The sequence below is a fragment of the Podarcis pityusensis genome (genome assembly GCF_964106645.2).
Source record: "Podarcis pityusensis genome assembly, chromosome: 9".
In the NCBI taxonomy this organism is placed as follows: domain Eukaryota; kingdom Metazoa; phylum Chordata; class Lepidosauria; order Squamata; family Lacertidae; genus Podarcis; species Podarcis pityusensis.
Genome location: NC_138034.1, coordinates 3196057 through 3213791, shown reverse-complemented (window position 1 = coordinate 3213791; position 17735 = coordinate 3196057). Strand labels below are relative to the sequence as shown.

At 46.5% G+C, this 17735-nt stretch overlaps 1 protein-coding gene and 1 long non-coding RNA gene across 2 annotated transcripts; one reads left to right on the top strand and one right to left on the bottom strand.

Annotated features, from left to right (window-relative positions):
- Window positions 1-1619: 1619 nt before the first annotated feature.
- On the top strand, window positions 1620-10098 carry LOC308485954. The gene is made up of 2 exons (XR_013990889.1): window positions 1620-1919; window positions 9039-10098. It is a non-coding gene; the product is annotated as an uncharacterized lncRNA (long non-coding RNA).
- A 3801-nt stretch (window positions 10099-13899) lies between these two features.
- Window positions 13900-17398, bottom strand: DRD5 (dopamine receptor D5). Its single transcript, XM_081022177.1, has one exon. The coding sequence runs from the start codon at window positions 17289-17291 to the stop codon at window positions 15807-15809; it is 1485 nt and encodes a 494-aa protein (XP_080878303.1). The 5' UTR covers window positions 17292-17398; the 3' UTR covers window positions 13900-15806.
- Window positions 17399-17735: the final 337 nt, after the last annotated feature.

Genomic DNA, 17735 nt, shown 5'->3' with positions numbered 1-17735 from the left:
CCTTTCCATTTGCCATAACACTTAAAAGATTCAAGGTCAGTCCCAGAGACTCACAGTTTTTTATCTTGCAGCTGGAAATTCCCCTAGCCCAGCTCTTGTAAAGCAGCCAGTTTCAAAGACTTCCACTAGGGGAAAACAGTTTCTATTTATAATAGTCAATAATGTCCTCTTTTAAACACAACTCATACAATCCAAAATTAGTTTCAGTTTTCAGTTACTTTTAATCCTTTTTTAAAAGCAACCGGAGACAGTAGAAACAATGTATTTCTCTTATTTTGCTAGCTGTCAATGAACATTCTAAACACTGTCAATGAACATTAAAAAAAAAAAAAAAAAGACGTCAGTCCTGCTAGCAGCCCGTTTCCAGGGTCAGAGCGGCGGTATTTTAGCTCTCTTCGCTCTCTCCTACAGGCATACTCAGTCCGCAACTCCCCCCCCTCCTGCCTCCAAGGGGGGGTTTAATGTTCTTTGCCGATGGAGATTTAGTCTTTTACAAAAGGCTTTCCAAGACTTCAGCTTGCAGCCTCATTGCTTCAGTCTATTTACAAAAGGGGAAGGCGGACTTCCTGTATTGAACCTCCCCGTTTCGATACCAAATTAAACGTTAAAAATCCAATTCTCCCACTTCAGCTCTACTCACGGGTAATTACTTTGAAGTCCTCAACCCTTCTGAATGGGTTTTGAATGAATGGGTGCCCTGCAAGAATACTGCTATGGCCTTACATAGCTGTGATTAATTTAAGTTAGGATTGCATGGCAGAACTTCCCGCTTGCTGATTGTGCCCTTAAATTGCCTGATCGGAATTTTTAAACGCTACATGAGGCCTATGAGTACCTTCCCAGAGTTCCCCAGGAAGAGAGGCTGGGTGTTAAACCACCCTGGGAACTGTAGCTGCATGAGGGGAATAGAGGGTCTCCTAACGACAACTGGCATCCTTCACACTCTGCCGCCCCCCAGGATTCTTTGGGGGAAGCCGTGGCTGTTCTAAGTGATATGGTGCTGCTTAAAATGCATAGGGCAGATGGGGCCATAAATGGCAACGTTTTCTCAGTAGTTCACAGAACTGTGTGGGGCACAATCTCATAATATGCTTGCTAAGACGAGACCAGGGTCGGCCCTGCCATTGGGCAATGTGAGTCGGTCCCCTCAGACAGCTGATGCCAGGAGGAAGGGAAAGGCAGCCTGGTGCTGGAGTTTTGTTTGCCACACAACTTGCTCTGCTTTTCCTAAGCTAGTTTGCTGCTTTTCCATTGGCAGCAGTAAAGTAATGCTAGGCCCAGTGCTTTTTTTTCTGGGGGGATGCAGGGCTACGCACACCCCTAAACATTTTGTGAATCTTCGTACTTTTGTCCATTTGCTGTATTTATTTTTCCCGATTTGAACTATAAAATGGTGATTTTCTTGAGTCAAAATGAGAGTACCCCTAGACATTTTTTAAAGGGGAAAAAGCACTGGCTAGACCAGTCAGCTTTGGTACTTGTAAGGGGGGGGGGTACCACCTTGTCCTTCACTCCAGAAGGGAGTGGGTGGTGCTGTGGTCTAAACCACTGAGCCTCTTGGGCTTGCCGATCGGAAGGTTCGAATCTGCATAACGAGGTGAGCTCCCATTGCTCTGTCCCAGCTCCTGCCACCCTAGCAGTTCGAAAGCATGCCTGTGTAGTAAATAAATAGGTACCGCTGCAGTGGGAAGGTAAACAGCGTTTCCATGTGCTTTGGTTTCCTTCACAGTGTCCCATTGCTCCAGAAGCAGTTTAGTCCTGCTGGCCACATGACCCAGAAAGCTGTCTGTGGACAAATGCCGGCTCCTTCGTCCTGAAGCAATATGAGCACTGCACCCCATAGTCGCCTTTGACTGGACTGAGCTGTCCAGGGGTCCTTTACCTTACTCCAGAAACAAAATGTCTTCGGCTGGCCTTGGGTAAGTGAATGCAGGCATTGTAGGTGATGTTTGAGAAGGGCTTGTCTTCTTGGAATTCACAAGGGATGCTGTTGATCAAAGTAGATGGGCCCTTGACCATCAGTTATTCGCTGGGGTGCTCTGTGCCTCATTCCAGCTTGCAAAACATTTGGCCTGGCAATCAGTCTCTATCCACTAGCAAAATTTTGCACTGTATGCAGGAGCTATTTACATAAATGTAGGAACAGATAAACCTCAAACTGTCCAGAGTAGAATAATAGCTATTACCAACATAAAACATTTAGGACTCTATAAAAAGCCTGTAGGGGGGGGGGGGACAACTCCTGACTTATTCTATATATGCTTATATTAGATTGCCATATATAAAATATATTCAGATATTCTCACAGTTTCACTGAATTACTCTCATGAATTTTTATTGCCTCTTCAATATTTAAAGACTGCATTCCTATCTGTGGCATTCCTGATGTATTTAGGCAGTAGAAAAGAGCTTTCATCCATTGGCTTATAGCATATAGTTGTGAGAGCAAAAGGTCGCTCATGCAACCAGTTTTCTCCAGGAGTTCCTCAGCCCCCTGGGCTCCCAGAAATTCTCTCTGGAGGCTTGGGGTGGTGCTTTCCTGAACATTATGGGCTGGAGGCTATAGTGGAAATGCAGAATTGCCAGGAATCATGCAGAGGCACCTTCTGCAACTTGAGATACATGAAATGCTTGTAGGGACCTTGGCAGCTAAATATGAGGTATACTGACAGCTCTGTCAGCTGCATCGTTTGCTCCCAAATTCCCCACAAGAAGAACCAAACATTAGCCAGCCTGGGAAACCATTAATTCTTCACTGGGCCAGATTTTAATCCAAACAAGAGAAGAATTCCAGCATTTGTAAACTTTTTCCTCGTTTGAAGAAAAGAGTTTTTTGCTAGAAATTCACTGATCTATAGGGTATCTGCCCGGTTTATGATTCAGGATGTTAAGTGCTGCATTGGACTGCAAACTAACGCATTGCAAAAGTGGAAAAAGATGTGATCACTAATCTGTGGAATTACTGTATTTTTTGCTCTATAAGACTCACTTTTTCTCTCCTAAAAAGTAAGGGGAAATGTGTGTGCGTCTTATGGAGCGAATGCAGGCTGTACGGCTACCACAGAAGCCAGAACAGCAAGAGAGATTGCTGCTTTCCCTGCGCAGCGATCCCTCTTGCTGTTCTGGCTTCTGAGATTCAGAATATTTTTTTTCTTGTTTTCCTCCTCCAAAAACTAGGTGCTTCTTGTGGTCTGGTGCGTCTTATAGAGCGAAAAATACGGTACTTCGGTGGATTTGCTAGATGTGACTGCTAACACATTTTGGGGATATTATTACATATGACATTTTGAAAGCCATTATCTTCATTAATTAGGCTGAATAAAAACACCTTTGGGAGGGGGAGCTCTCTGAAGTTTCCACACAATCAGCTAAGGCAAGGCAGTAATTCTAAGCAGCCAGCACAGAAACGGGTCTTGCCATGACCCTCCTGCTTTAAAACAGTCTGCTGCGTCAGGGAGGGAGGGAGGGATCCCTGGCCATAGCAGGGCTCCAACTTGCCTTCCAGGATCTTTCCTCAGATCCAAGAAGCATCAAAAGCTGCTGTCCTTGTTTCCTTGTGTTCCTTCAGACAGCTAGTGCTCCACGCATATCTATAAACTGTTCTAAAGTTATTGACTCAGCATTCCCCATCTATTGACCAACATGACAAAATCAGCTGAGGGCCAAAATAAATGTGGGTAGATTTCCCTATGTTTCGAACTTTAACGAAGCTGTGGGGAACTCTGGATTCGAGTACAGGAACAGTGCTGGGAGGTGAGGTGCTTATTCCCCCACCCCACCCCCGGTGATTTGCCCTTGTTGAGAGAAATGCAGAGAATTGTCTGCCGCCAAGCTCAGCAGTGAGGTGAAGATCAGCTTTGGGAAGGAGAAGCAACTTCAGTGGGGACATTCTGTGAGGGGAAGCGAAAGTCAAGCACTCCTCTCCCAGCACTGCTGTTCCAAGAAAATGATTGAAAGAAATACCTGGAAAGATGATGAACTCGACAGAACTCTCTCATGCTATAAATGCACAAAGCAACAACACTGAGTCCCGGTAGTTCTCAGAAATCAAAAGGCCCACTTTGCAAAAGTACTCATTTTAAAAATGAGCAACATAAGCCAATATCATTTTCCCTACCACCTGACATGCTTTTGAACATATGAGGTTGCTACTTTCTGGGCCTGTATCTCTCAGACCTGCCACTTTGTGAGACATTAATTTTACAAAATACGCTATGGAAATTTGTTTGAGGGTAAGTCACTAAGCTTAGGACAAAACGCTATGTGATGGCAAGAAGTCAGTGATGGGGCAGTGGAGCAACTCTAGACATGTGCAAGAAAACTCAGGTGACTCAAAACTTAGGGGTGCCATTCAGATTTTAAGGTGGAAAGACAGTCCAAAAGCCTGCCCTTGGTTTGTTAAACCAGGCCTTGGTCTGTTAATGTTTTTGTATTATATTGTTAAAGCAACAAAGGACATAGGGCTTTCAGCTATAGAGTCTGAACCAATCCTCATTCCCTAATGAGTGTCTGCGTATGAGAAATGTGGTGCATAATTCTTGTTCATACTTTTCAAGCATAACCTTAAAGCTTCCAGGGGGGGGACCTTAAAATTAGGGGTGCCAATCAGATTATAATATTTTTATTTATTTATTTATTTATTTATTTATTTATTTATTTATTTATTTATATACCATCCTATACCCAGAAGTGTCAGGGTGGAAAGAAGGTCCAAAATCCTGCCTTTGGCTCCATTAACAGTCAATGACTTTGACAAGCTTTGGTTTGTTAATTTTTTGTAAATAAACAAAGGACACAGGGCTTTCTTATGTATTATGCAGAAGAAAGCTTAATTTGCCAAAGGCCTGGTTATAGAAAAACATTTTTACCTTGCTCCTAAAGATATGTAACGAAGGTGCCAGGTGGGCCTCTGTGGGAAAAGCATTTCACCACAGAAAAGGCCCATTCTCATGTTGTCCTCCTCTTATGGAGGAGGCACATAATGTAGCACCTCAGATTATTATCACAGGGTCCAGGTTGGTTCATATGAGGAGAGGTGGTCCTTGAGGTATTGTGGTCCTGAGCTGTTTATCTCTTGGAAAGCTCCAAGCTGAAGAAAGCTGCTGTTAGGGCCAGCCCACCCATGAGGCGAGTTGAGGCAGCTGCCTTAGGCAGCAGAAAGCACAGGGGCAGCAGATCCCAGTGTAGATCTTTATTCCCCCTTTGTTCCTGATGTAGATCTTCATTCACCCCTTATTTCCTGGTGGAGAGGAGGTCACCATGTCATGGTTCACCTCAGGTGCTAAAATATCTTGGACCGGTGGCTGTACAGGCCCACGTCGATGCTTTAAGTCCCACTACTGACACCATGGAAGCTAACCTCGTGGATTCTTTCCCCACATAAGCCTCAGTAGTGAAACAAGAAGAGTACTGAATGTATAGATGTCATTGTTACATGCTGAGATGATATTTAGGAAAACATGGGTTGGAGGAGGTTATGCTTGGTTGTGGGGGAAGAAATTGCTTCATCTTATAGATCATAGAATCATAGAATCATAGAATCATAGAGTTGGAAGAGACCACAAGGGCCATCGAGTCCAACCCCCTGCCAAGCAGGAAACACCATCAGAGCACTCCTGACATATGGTTGTCAAGCCTCTGCTTAAAGACCTCCAAAGAAGGAGACTCCACCACACTCCTTGGCAGCAAATTCCACTGTCGAACAGCTCTTACTGTCAGGAAGTTCTTCCTAATGTTTAGGTGGAATCTTCTTTCTTGTAGTTTGGCTCCATTGCTCCGTGTCCGCTTCTCAGGAGCAGCAGAAAACAGCCTTTCTCCCTCCTCTATGTGACATCCTTTTATATATTTGAACATGGCTATCATATCACCCCTTAACCTCCTCTTCTCCAGGCTAAACATGCCCAGCTCCCTTAGCCGTTCCTCATAAGGCATCGTTTCCAGGCCTTTGACCATTTTGGTTGCCCTCCTCTGGACACGTTCCAGTTTGTCAGTGTCCTTCATGAATTGTGGTGCCCAGAACTGGACACAGTACTCCAGGTGAGGTCTGACCAGAGCAGAATACAGTGGCACTATTACTTCCCTTGATCTAGATGCTATACTCCTATTGATGAGGCCCAGAATTGCATTGGCTTTTTTAGCTGCCGCGTCACACTGTTGGCTCATGTCAAGTTTGTGGTCAACCAAGACTCCTAGATCCTTTTCACACGTACTGCTCTCAAGCCAGGTGTCACCCATCTTGTATTTGTGCCTCTCATTTTTTTTGCCCAAGTGCAATACTTTACATTTCTCCCTGTTAAAATTCATCTTGTTTGTTTTGGCCCAGTTTTCTAATCTGTCAAGGTCGTTTTGAAGTGTGATCCTGTCCTCTGGGGTGTTAGCCACCCCTCCCAGTTTGGTGTCATCTGCAAATTTGATCAGGATGCCCTTGAGTCCATCATCCAAGTCGTTGATAAAGATGTTGAATAAGACTGGGCCCAAGACAGAACCCTGTGGCACCCCACTAGTCACTCTTCTCCAGGATGAAGAAGAACCATTGATGAGCACCCTTTGGGTTCGGTCAGTCAGCCAGTTACAAATCCACTGAGTGGTAGCATAGTCAAGACCGCATTTTACCAGCTTCTTTACAAGAATATCATGGGGCATCTTGTCAAATGCCTTACTGATATCAAGGTAGGCTATATCCACTGAGTTCCCTTCATCTATCAGGCTTGTAATTCTGTCAAAAAACGAGATCAGGTTAGTCTGACATGACTTATTTTTCAGAAATCCATGCTGACTATTGGTGATCACAGCATTCCTTTCTAGGTGCTCACAGACTGTTTTCTTAATGATCTGCTCCAGAATCTTCCCTGGTATTGATGTCAGACTGACTGGGCGGTAATTATTTGGGTCCTCTCTTTTCCCCTTTTTGAAAATAGGGACAACATTTGACCTCCTCCAGTCTGCCGGGACTTCGCCTGTTCTCCAGGAATTCTCAAAGATGACTGCCAGTGGTTCTGAGATCACATCTGCCAGTTCTTTTAATACTCTTGGATGCAGTTCATCTGGCCCTGGAGACTTGAATACATCTAAACTAGCCAAGTATTCTTGTACTATCTCCTTAGTTATTCTGGGCTGTGTTTCCTTTGCTGAATCATTTGCTCCAAATTCTTCAGGTCGGGCATTGTTTTCTTTATCGGAGAAGACTGAGGCAAAGAAGGCATTGAGGAGTTCAGCCCTTTCTGTGTCCCCTGTTTGCATTTCACCATCTTCTCCTCTGAGTGACCCCACTGTTTCTTTGTTCTTCCTTTTGCTACGAACATACCCATAAAAGCCTTTTTTGTTGCTTTTAACCTCTCTAGCAAGCCTGAGTTCATTCTGTGCTTTAGCGTTTCTGACTTTGTGTCTACACGTGCTGGCTATTTGTTTGAATTCCTCTTTGGTGGTTTCCCCCCTTTTCCATTTTTTGTACACATCCTTTTTTAATCTTAACTCAGTTAAAAGTTCTTTAGATAGCCACCCTGGCTTCTTTAGGCACCTTCCATGTTTCCGTCTCATTGGTATTGCCTGAAGTTGTGCTTTTACTATCTCCCTCTTAACAAACTCCCAGCCATCATGAACTCCCTTTCCTTTTAGTATTACTGTCCATGGGATCTCACCCAGCACTTCCCTAAGTTTTATGAAGTCGGCTTTCTTAAAGTCAAGAAATTGAGTCCTAGTATGCTTGGCTGCTCCTTTCCGCTGTATAGTAAACTTCAGAAGAGCATGATCACTCGCGCCTAATGATCCTTCCACTTCTACCCCACTAACCAGCTCATCAACATTGGTTAGGACCAGATCTAAAATGGCTGTTCCTCTTGTTGCTTCTCCCACTTTCTGGACAATGAAGTTGTCTGCAAGGCCAGTGAGGAATCTGTTTGACCTTATGCTCTTGGCTGATGAGAGATGAGAGGCCTGGTTGCACAGCTGAAATATGGGGCTAATTTCCTAGTTAAAAGAATTAGTTGAGGGATGTCACTGGGGAGAGGGAAGAAAGCTGCTAAGGGGGAGACAGCTCAATCCCTCACCCTGAACAGACATCACCCTGAAGTCAGGCAATAAATAGACCAGGCAAACCTTCTCTTGTCATTGTCCTTTTCATTTCCCCCAAAGTGCTACTGAGGGGGTGACTCCCCAAAAAAATTATGATATTATTAATGTGAACCCTATGTTTAACATGATGCAATTAAATCCATACCCTGGAAAAGAACTACGATTCTTAAACTTTATGCTGCTTATGTTTATGTAACAGATAAGAGAGAAAGTCTTGCTTTGAACCAGCATTTTATTTCTCACTTCGTGCAACAGTAGAATAACACTGCAATACATAAAATGCCGAATTGGGGAACTGCTGAAAATGCTACCAGTAATCCTACCAGTAATACTTAGCCTTCATAAATCAACGTGGCCTAAATAAGTCTCTCTCTCACATACACGCACCACAAACACACACACACACACACACACACACACACACACACACATATAGTGCAGCTGGTCTTTCTGTTTCTCAAATTTTTTTATCTGATGTTGCACTATCTCCTACAGATGCTTTCCTGAAGGTCAGCAAATAAATATGGCAGAAGCCATTTTCTTCAAAGCTTTTGATATCACTCATCAATGCCTATTGATTTAGGGAAACTTTTACACTTGGTGCTTTGTTCTTTCTGACAAGTAGCGCTGATCATTATTTGCACCCAGACTTGTGAAGCCTGCCAACACGCCAGATTTTTCCTTCACCTTCTGTGTGTTTTCTGTATGAAGCTGTCGAAAGGCAGCCAAAGCAGCAGAATGCAAGGAGTTGCACAGGGACTCTGCTGAGTGGTGCAGGGTGCCTGCCTCGCCTTGGATTTTTTTTAAAAAAAATATCTTTAAAAAGCATACACAGTCGGAGCAAATAAAGAGCAAGTAGAGAAAGGCTGCCTAACCCTTTCCCCACTGATCACAAGATTCTGTTTAACATGTAATTTGAGTCTACGAAACTCTAAAGTGTGCATTCCCAATTTTGTGTCTCATTTCAGTTTCTCCTTTTTCGTCCCAATTCCTTCTTTGAAGCTTCCGTTTACACAGATTCACCCTTCTGCACCTGACACTACCTGTACAGCAATTTTTATTTTTTATTTAATTTTTAAAATGTGAATTCACTCAACAAAGAAACCAGAAGAAGTCCTGAAGATCCAGGATGCAGGATTCTGGATGACACAGAACTGGTCTGGATGCAACAATTCTGGCTTAATAAACCATGGTTTATTCCTGATTTCTTAAGCTAAGGGATGAGCGTTGAGGCCCAGACACTCTCTTCCCCAACCATTAGGGTTACAACTACATGACTGCAATCTCAGTCCCTTTAAACCAGTTTCCTGTTACATGAAATATAGTGGGCTGAGGTGTAGTTTCAATTGAATAACCAGGATCTGAAACGAGACTCAAACCATGCTTTCAGATCCTGATTAGTGAAACAACACTAAGCCACAGTTCCACATTTCAGACAGAACAGAAGACAGGACTGGCTGTGCCAGGAAGCAAAGTGAGGCAACTGCCTCAGGGAGAGCAGATATCGGGAGGGGAGAGGATCCCCCCAGACTCAGTTGCTGTCATCAGGAAGGTGTTATCCCATTGCCAGTTACATTCAGCTGCTGGTCTGGTCTGCTACTGTGGGTGGAAATGGGCAGGCCTTGGGTAGACCTTGTATGTATATTTTTAAAATGCTTTCCTTAAAGCCTGTTTTTCAAAGCTAAAAGGATGGGCTTGAAAAATGACTTTATCCCATTTTTGAATTCTCAGGGCAGCTGCTTTGGTTTGAACTCTATTTGCACATTTTACCTCAAAATGCTTTCAATTAAAAAATAATTGAGCAGAATTCTTCTGCATATTATTTTCCACCCATGTGGAATAATCTACCTTTAGTTATTCTGAGATGTGCTTAACAAGCACAAGGCTCTTAAAATAGCTGGGCTGGCTATGTATTGTAGGTGATTTGTGAGAACACAGGACATAGCGAAAGCTCTATTTTCATTTAATGCCATCTGTATTTAAAACAAGCTTGTTTCTGCTCTTATTAAAAGAGTCAGGTTTTATCATCGGATTATGCCATTGCAGTGAAATTATTTTTCCTCCCAAAGATCATTGGTGAGTCACAATATGAAGAAATGCCACACACCTCAAGTTCATCCAAAGAGTCCCCCATATACATCGTGTCACACATGCACAGGTTTATGTGTACATCTAAAATAGCCATATTTGCACACATCGAAGTGCTTGTCACTGCATATACCATACATGTGCACATGCAAGGAAGCTGGAGAGGAGAGGGGAGAGAAATCCGTTGGAAATGAAGTGTCTTAGGAACTGATTGATCTGGAAGGTAAGAAAAGAGAAAATTTGTCTGCATAGTAATTAATGGTGTTTAGGAGATTGCAGTAAAAGTCCATGTTTGTGCCTCTAGAAAAAAACTGTAGTGGAATATTAATCAGCAGAGGGCATGGGATTTGGACTGAAGAAACTCATTGTAGTTAATTGAATTAGTTATGATTATCCATTTGACACCAAGGGATCTGGAGGTTTGCAAGCGTCTAGCCATCAATTGGTCCAGAAATGAGCTGAGACAACTCCCTTTTTTCCTTTTCTTTTTGAAAATGCCTCTGCTTATTAGGTGACTCACCCATCTTGAGAAAAAACTGGATCCTGGGACTTATTAACAGTCCAGATGAACAAGCCACCAGGTCTGGGGGCTGCCTACTTGAGAATTCCAGTGATAATTGTTGATAATCTAGCAAAATGACACCACAGCACCAAAGACAGCCTCCATCCTGGAAGACAGGAAATCAGCCAACAGAATCCAAAGTTCCTGAAAAGGGCAGACCATGTTCCTGGCAGTGCAGTAGAAATCACTCTTCAAGGGGAAATTGTTAAGCAGATTGCAGAACAAGCAACACTGAGGGAAAAGTCAGCCCACTCCTAAAAAGGGAACTGCTGCCTCACCAGTCTTTGGAGTTCTTTGGAAGTGTCAGTGTGTGATCTACCGGGCAGGGGTGATCTATTCGGCCTTCCAAATATTTTGCTTTTGCTTTTTATATATATAAACATTTCTGCTATGTACTACTCAGGGCAACTTACAACCATTCACAATCACACCATCACACCATCAGTCTTGCGGGGCCAGCCTCCACAGCATCTGGAGGACACCAAAGCGGCTTCTCCCATCTCTGTCTCGTTGCTAAGGCCTTCTCTCAGAAGACCCAGTTTTTCCGTGGCAGGCCATGGCTCTCAGTTAACAATCCCAACATGTGTCCCTTGGGCGTACATGTGCATCACCACTTGCCAGCATGCACATGTCGAGAAGGACATATGGGAGGTAACTCTCCCATGGAAATATGTCAAATCCACTCAAAGGCCCTCAGCATCATTATTTTCTCAATTTAAGAATGTCACTGTTCATTAGGGACTGCCCCACCCTTGAGCAGCTGCTCCTATCCAAGCAAGGTTCTCTCCTTGCCTCAAGTCTTGCCTTGGCTGGATGTTTTGGCTGTTCTAAGAGAGACCGGATTTATCAATCTATAGGATTCAACTCCTTCCACAAAGAGTGGGCACGTCATATCAAGGCACGTGCTTCGTGCCATTTCATGTAATGCAGCTGCTGAAACAAGTTTTTAACACTTGGGAACACATTGTAGGATAGTTAGTTTTTTAACATACCTTTAACTGAAAGTTCCCTTACCTTCTTGGCTTTTTAGCCAGTGGGAGGGGAACTACTATAACAGGGAACACAGCATGGAGAAGGTAAATGGAAATTTTCAACGAGTTATTGGGAGTGGGACTTAGTCAGTGGTCAATGGTAAGATAATTGGGGTATTAAAAGCATATGATGGTGAATAGGGCATGTTTATTAGCTACTATCTGAACTTCTGACTTAGACAACACCTGCATAGCTTCAGCAATGCTACAGTCTATATGTTCCCCAAGTTACACAGTGAGCCACGATTCTGCAGTGACTCCAGCAGAAAAGATGGAGAGCAAAGCTTCTAGCTACAATGGCTACGTGCTCCCTCCACAGTCGGAGCCAGCAGACCTCTGAATATCTGTGGCAAGAAAGGCATGTGTTTGGTTTGCATTTGCTGGTGCCCTGTAGGCAACTGCTTGGCCACTGGGAAACATGCTGCACTTCATTGGCCAGCAAGACTCTTCCTACAGCCCTAGCCCAGCCCTGTTATACCTTGTTATAACCCTCTGCAGGGACCTGCCCAGGGTGCTATTCCACCAACCATGTCACCTCTTTGCATCCCACCAGAACCAGGATGGGTGGATATCAAGACTGAACAGGCAGCCCCTAGCCAGCCCACCCTTGGCCATTGCAAGAGAAAGAGGAGGAAGGGGAGAATGTCTGCCTGTCACACAAGCCCTCTGCTGCTGCTGCTAGAATTGGGACCTTGAATGCTGTGAAGGAGAGGAGTGGAGCACAAGCCACTGAGCCCCAAGAACCCCCCCAGGCCCCTCCCAACCCACAAAGCCATCTCTCCTAGCAGGACCAAGAGAAGCCAGCCATGTGGGGAGCCAGGGAGGTGCCAAATGTGCCAAAGGGGAGGGATCAGCCCACTGCTGTCATTGCCCCAGGAAGCATAGAGATGGTTCCTAACAATGCCCATTCTGAGCCCCATGAGTACATTGCTATTGCTCCTCTCCCTGCTCTGTTCAAGCAGAACCTCCAGCCCATAAGAGGGGTGGCTGCCTTTTTTAAAAAAAGTACAGCCCCACATTCACTTGTTTGGCCCAGGACACCTCTTTGTGCTCCATCTCCCTACAGAGGGGGGTGGCAAGCTGAGGCCCCATTGTCTTTTGATGAGTTTCCCACTCTGCATTATACCCAACAATAATCCCTTGTTAGCTAAAAGCTTAAAGGTAAAGGTAAAGGACCCCTGACAGTTAAGTTCACTCGCTCATCTCAGTTTACTGGGCGAGGGAGCCCCCATCGCGGGGATTTGAACCGCAGACCTTGATCGGCAAGCCCTAGGCTCAGTGGTTTAGACCACAGCGCCACCCGCATCCCTAGTAGCTAAAAGCTTAGACTGAGGTAACTCAAGTTCAAAGATGGCTACAGGTGGGATGCTCAAAGAATGTTCCTCATATTGGTCTAAAAAGGCCCTGAACCTTCTCAAGGGAGCAGGATCCTCACAGCCCCTATTTCCTTCAAGATAGCGGCACACTTAATATTGACTTATAAAATATGATACATGTGGGTTCCAAAATATCCCTTGCTACATATCTGCCATTCTGCCTCACAGAGAGTTCTATGCAGCTTTATATCTTCCATTTTCCTTCTATGGCAGAAAGCATGTATCCTGCACGTCAGCTACTTAGAGCAGTTTTTTTTATATAAAAAAAAAAAGAGGAAAAAAGACTGTTTTCTGAATCACGTAAGGAATGAAAATTTAAAAGACAGTAAAACTGAAAATACTGCACAAATAGTTACACACTTTAAGGCCTTGATCCTAGTCACCTTTACCTGAGAGTAAGTTCCATTGAAATCAATAGGACTTACTTCTGAGTAGACAAGTGTGGATTGCACTGTCACCATGAATTCAGTCCAGCTGATTACCATATAAGCAGATATACAACTGCAGTATTAATGACTTAAGATTTTTGTGCCGCTTTAAGGCAAGACTATTATTTCTGCAACAGCATTTGGTTCCCCCACTTAATTATCTCAAAATAAATTGCTAGTATCTGGTACTAAACTATAAATATTGTGCTGCAGACAACAAAAGGTTTGTGACCTTTAAATATTCTCCAGAATATGGTTTGTCATTGCTACCTATTTGAACACTGTTGGGTTAATCTTATTTATAATCAGTCTTAACACACATTAACACACAGCACAACTTCCAGTGGCAAATGAACAGTGGGCATTGTGCTTTTATTTTATTTTTTAAAAAATATACAGCATTCATGCTACTTTGGTATACCACTTATGGGCCAACAACCATCTCACTCAGAAGGACGCAACTCTTCATTTCAGTTAGAGTTACTTCTGAGTACCTTTAACTGTGGTCCTACAGTGAAACTTACTTCAGAGTAAACATGTGTCTGATTGCAGCTCAGTCGTGTGAATGTTTATTTATTTAATCATTCACTCACTTGTTTTAAATATTTTGATCACATTCTCCATTAGAAACAATTCCAGAGTGGCTTACAATAAAACACGATTCATATACACAAAACAGCACCATGAAACTTGACGATGAATGTGGGTAATAGGAATCACTCCCACAGAGGTACAGAAAAAACTGTTCCTTAATTCATGGTCTTGAGACCAATTATATTCCACATAATGCTGGAATTGTTTATAATGGGTCTGACACAGCTAAAGGTAATAACTGCTAATTCCCATATATCTTAATAAGAAAATTAAATACATGCCCAACAGCACAACCCCTATACATACTTACTTACAACAACTTTCAAGGGAGTTTGGGGCGGCTGCCTAAATCTCTCAGTGGGGCTTAGAAGTGCTTTATATTGGCTGATATGTGTCCAACATTTACATCAATAGAATACACTTAAAAAACCAGACCCTCTGAAATAATGTTTCTCAAAACATGAATATAAGCCCCTCCTAAAGCCAGAAGTTCATCTAAGAGCTCTCCTAAGGGCTAAATGTAAAATGAAAATGCCAAAATGTTAAAAAACAAAAAGGCTATAGACTTTCATGTCTTTAGATAGTTCTGAGAAATATTAATGCAGCAGTAATATACACTACAAATCTAAAAATGACTGAGCAATTGCTATAACATCTGAAAGTTACTCTTATTATAAATATTGAACCTTGACGTATGAATACTAAAATGAGTAGGTCAGATTTGCCTCAGTAGTATTCTTATTTCCTTAATGGACAACTGACCATTTATTTTATATAAAAAAAGGTTGTATGCTTTATTCCTGGACATGAGTGCTAGTTCACTTAGAGGAGAACGTTCCTGGGCACAAAGGGAGGTGATGTGTTCCTTGCAGACTTACTTGTAAGTCCTGTCACATTCAACAGGAATTATTCCCAGGTAAGTGTGCATAAGATTGTCCTAATAAATACTAAGCTCAGAAGTAAGCCCCATTGAATTTGATGGGCCTCTTTCCCAGGAAAGCAGGATTGCCCCCTTAATGAAGTGCACCACCTCCATTGAAATGAATGGAGGCTGCTCCAGAACACTCCTGAGCGCAATACCCCCTTCATTTCAGTGGGACTTTCTCAGGACCAGTATTGTGTCAAACTCTTTTCCCTCCCTGGTTCAATCTAAGGTGTAGCAGCTGGACAATTAACTATCAATGATTCAACTCTGCAAGTTTCAAATCTGGTTGCCGATATAATTTAGATGTTTTTGGTTCTCAGGAAGGAGCAAGAAAATCCATTTCCCAAAACAGAAAACCACCAAAGTGTGAGTTGCAGGAACAGAAACACAACAGAAAAACAGTAGCTTGAGACACCTTCCGACTTTGGTCAGAGTAAAATCCAAACTGTGGCCAAACAGCAGTCTTCTGAGAGGACAGTTGTCCTTTTAATGCGCTCGTGTCAGTTTCCCTTGGCACTTCTGGACAGGCCTTGTAAGCCCAGCCTTTCACCCCACGGTCCACTGGACTGGAATGCCCCCTCTCCTCTCTGTTCCCAGTTCACTGCTGGTTTATGAACTTCCTGCAGGTTAGCATTAAATAATGGCAATAGGAATAATCGACAGCCGCAACTAGGGTCTGCCCCAAGCCCAAAGGATTCCTTTTTTAAAGGCTCTTCCCAAGTGGGGTGAAGTCTAAAGTAGACACGTGGGGGTGAGGGGGGAGATTCTGCCCAGCGAAATGTCCCCCTCGCAGTCGCCCGACTCGGTGGCGCCCTCTGGGTCGGGAGAGATCTGGGACGCGCCGTCGAAAGGGCCTCCCCAGCCGCCGCCGCCGCCCCCCAGGTGGGGGATCCTGTCCGCGTCGGTGGCGGCGCCTTCCCGGCGGAAGAAGAAAGTGTCTTGGTTGCAGGAGATGAGCTCGTGGCTGAGGTTGGCCGTCTCCCCCGGGGAGCCCGAGCAGGGCCGGCTGCAGCCCAGCAGGCGCGAGAAGACCTTCCTGAAGTCGGCGTTGAAGGCGTAGATGATGGGGTTGAGGGAGGAGTTGGCCCAGCCGAACCAGACGAAGACGTCGAAGGTGGTGTCGCTGACGCAGGGCAGGCCGGCGGCGGGGTCGCCGGGGGGGCGGTCGCAGAAGGGCACCATGCAGTTGAGGACGAAGAAGGGCAGCCAGCAGCACACGAAGACCCCCATGATGACCGAGAGCGTCTTGAGGACCTTGGTCTCCTTGCGCAGCGACGACTTGAGGCCCGAGTGGTGGGGCTGCTGCGGCGGCGGCGGCGGCTGGTGCAGAGGGTGCGCGCAGTCCAGGCGCCCCCCGCCGCCGCCGCTGCGGCAGCTCTCGGCGTGCTCGGCCGCCCTCTCCAGCGACGAGATCCGACGGATCTGCACCTGGGCAATCCGGTAGATCCGCGTGTAGGTGACGATCATGATGGCCACGGGAATGTAGAAGCTGATCAGCGAGGAGGAGATGGCGTAGGTCCGGTTCAGGCTGGAGTCGCACTGCTCCGACGGCGCCGCCGCCGCCGTGCTGTTGCTGCTGCCCCAGCTCCCCGGCTCGGGGCTGGCGGTCCCGGGGGCGCGCGGGTCGGGGCCTTTGTGCCAGTTGAGCTGGACGGGGAGGAAGGAGATGAGGATGGAGAGCGCCCAGGCCAGGCCCACCATGGCCAGAGCCACGCGGGGGGTCATCTTCCTCTCGTACCTGAAGGGGCTGGAGATGGCCCAGTACCTGTCGACGCTGATGACGCACAGGTTGAGGATGGAGGCCGTCGAGCACATGATGTCGAAGGCCACCCAGACGCTGCAGAAGGCGCCGAAGGGCCAGTAGCCCGCCACCTCGGCCGCCGCCTTCCAGGGCATGACCAGCAGCGCCACCAGCAGATCCGAGACGGCTAAGGAAACGATGAAGATGTGCGTGACCTTGGCGCGCAGGTGCCGCGAGCCCACGATGGCGGCGCACACCAGCACGTTCCCCAGGAGGGTCCACACCACCAGCAGCGACAGCAGGCTGCCCGCCGCCACCATGGGCGCGCCGCCGCCGGGGCCGCCGGGGCCGCCGGGAGGAGCTCCGGCCGCGGCGGGCTCCGTGGCGCCGGGAAGCAGCCCGTGCGAGCGCGGCGTCGGGGGGGCGCCCGCTTGCCCGCGCAGCGTGGCGTTCCTGCTCCAGGGCGCCTGCAGCATGGCCACCGGCGCCGCGGCTCGCCTCCCGCTCCTCCTCCGGCCGAGGGCGCCGCTTGGCTCTTCCAGCGCGCTCCGCTCGGCCCCATCGGTTCCCCCGGGCCGGCCCGTCCCTCAGCGCCGTCGAGCGCGCCGCCCGCCCGCCCGCGCCCCTTTCCGCCGGCGCGCCTGCTGCTGCTGCCCGCTGCCCGCGTCCCTGGCAGGTGCCCGGCGCTCCTCCTCCGTCGCTCGCATGCCGACGCCCTCGCGGAGCCTCCCCCTGGCCCGCCCTCGCCGGCCCCGAGGCTCTTCGCCCCGACGGCCGAGCGGGAGGGCTGGGCTGGGGGCGAGCGAGCGAGCGAGCGAGGCCGACGGCGCCGGGGCTGCGAGGCGAGCTGCCTTCCCCTCTCCCGGCCCCACGAGGCTCTCCCCTGCCCGCGCTCTCCTCCCGGACGGCGCCTCCTCCTC

What these genes read in the sequence shown, in the direction of transcription:
- DRD5 (XM_081022177.1), bottom strand. Translation starts at nt 17,291, where the DNA reads ATGCTGCAGGCGCCCTGGAGCAGGAACGCCACGCTGCGCGGGCAAGCG.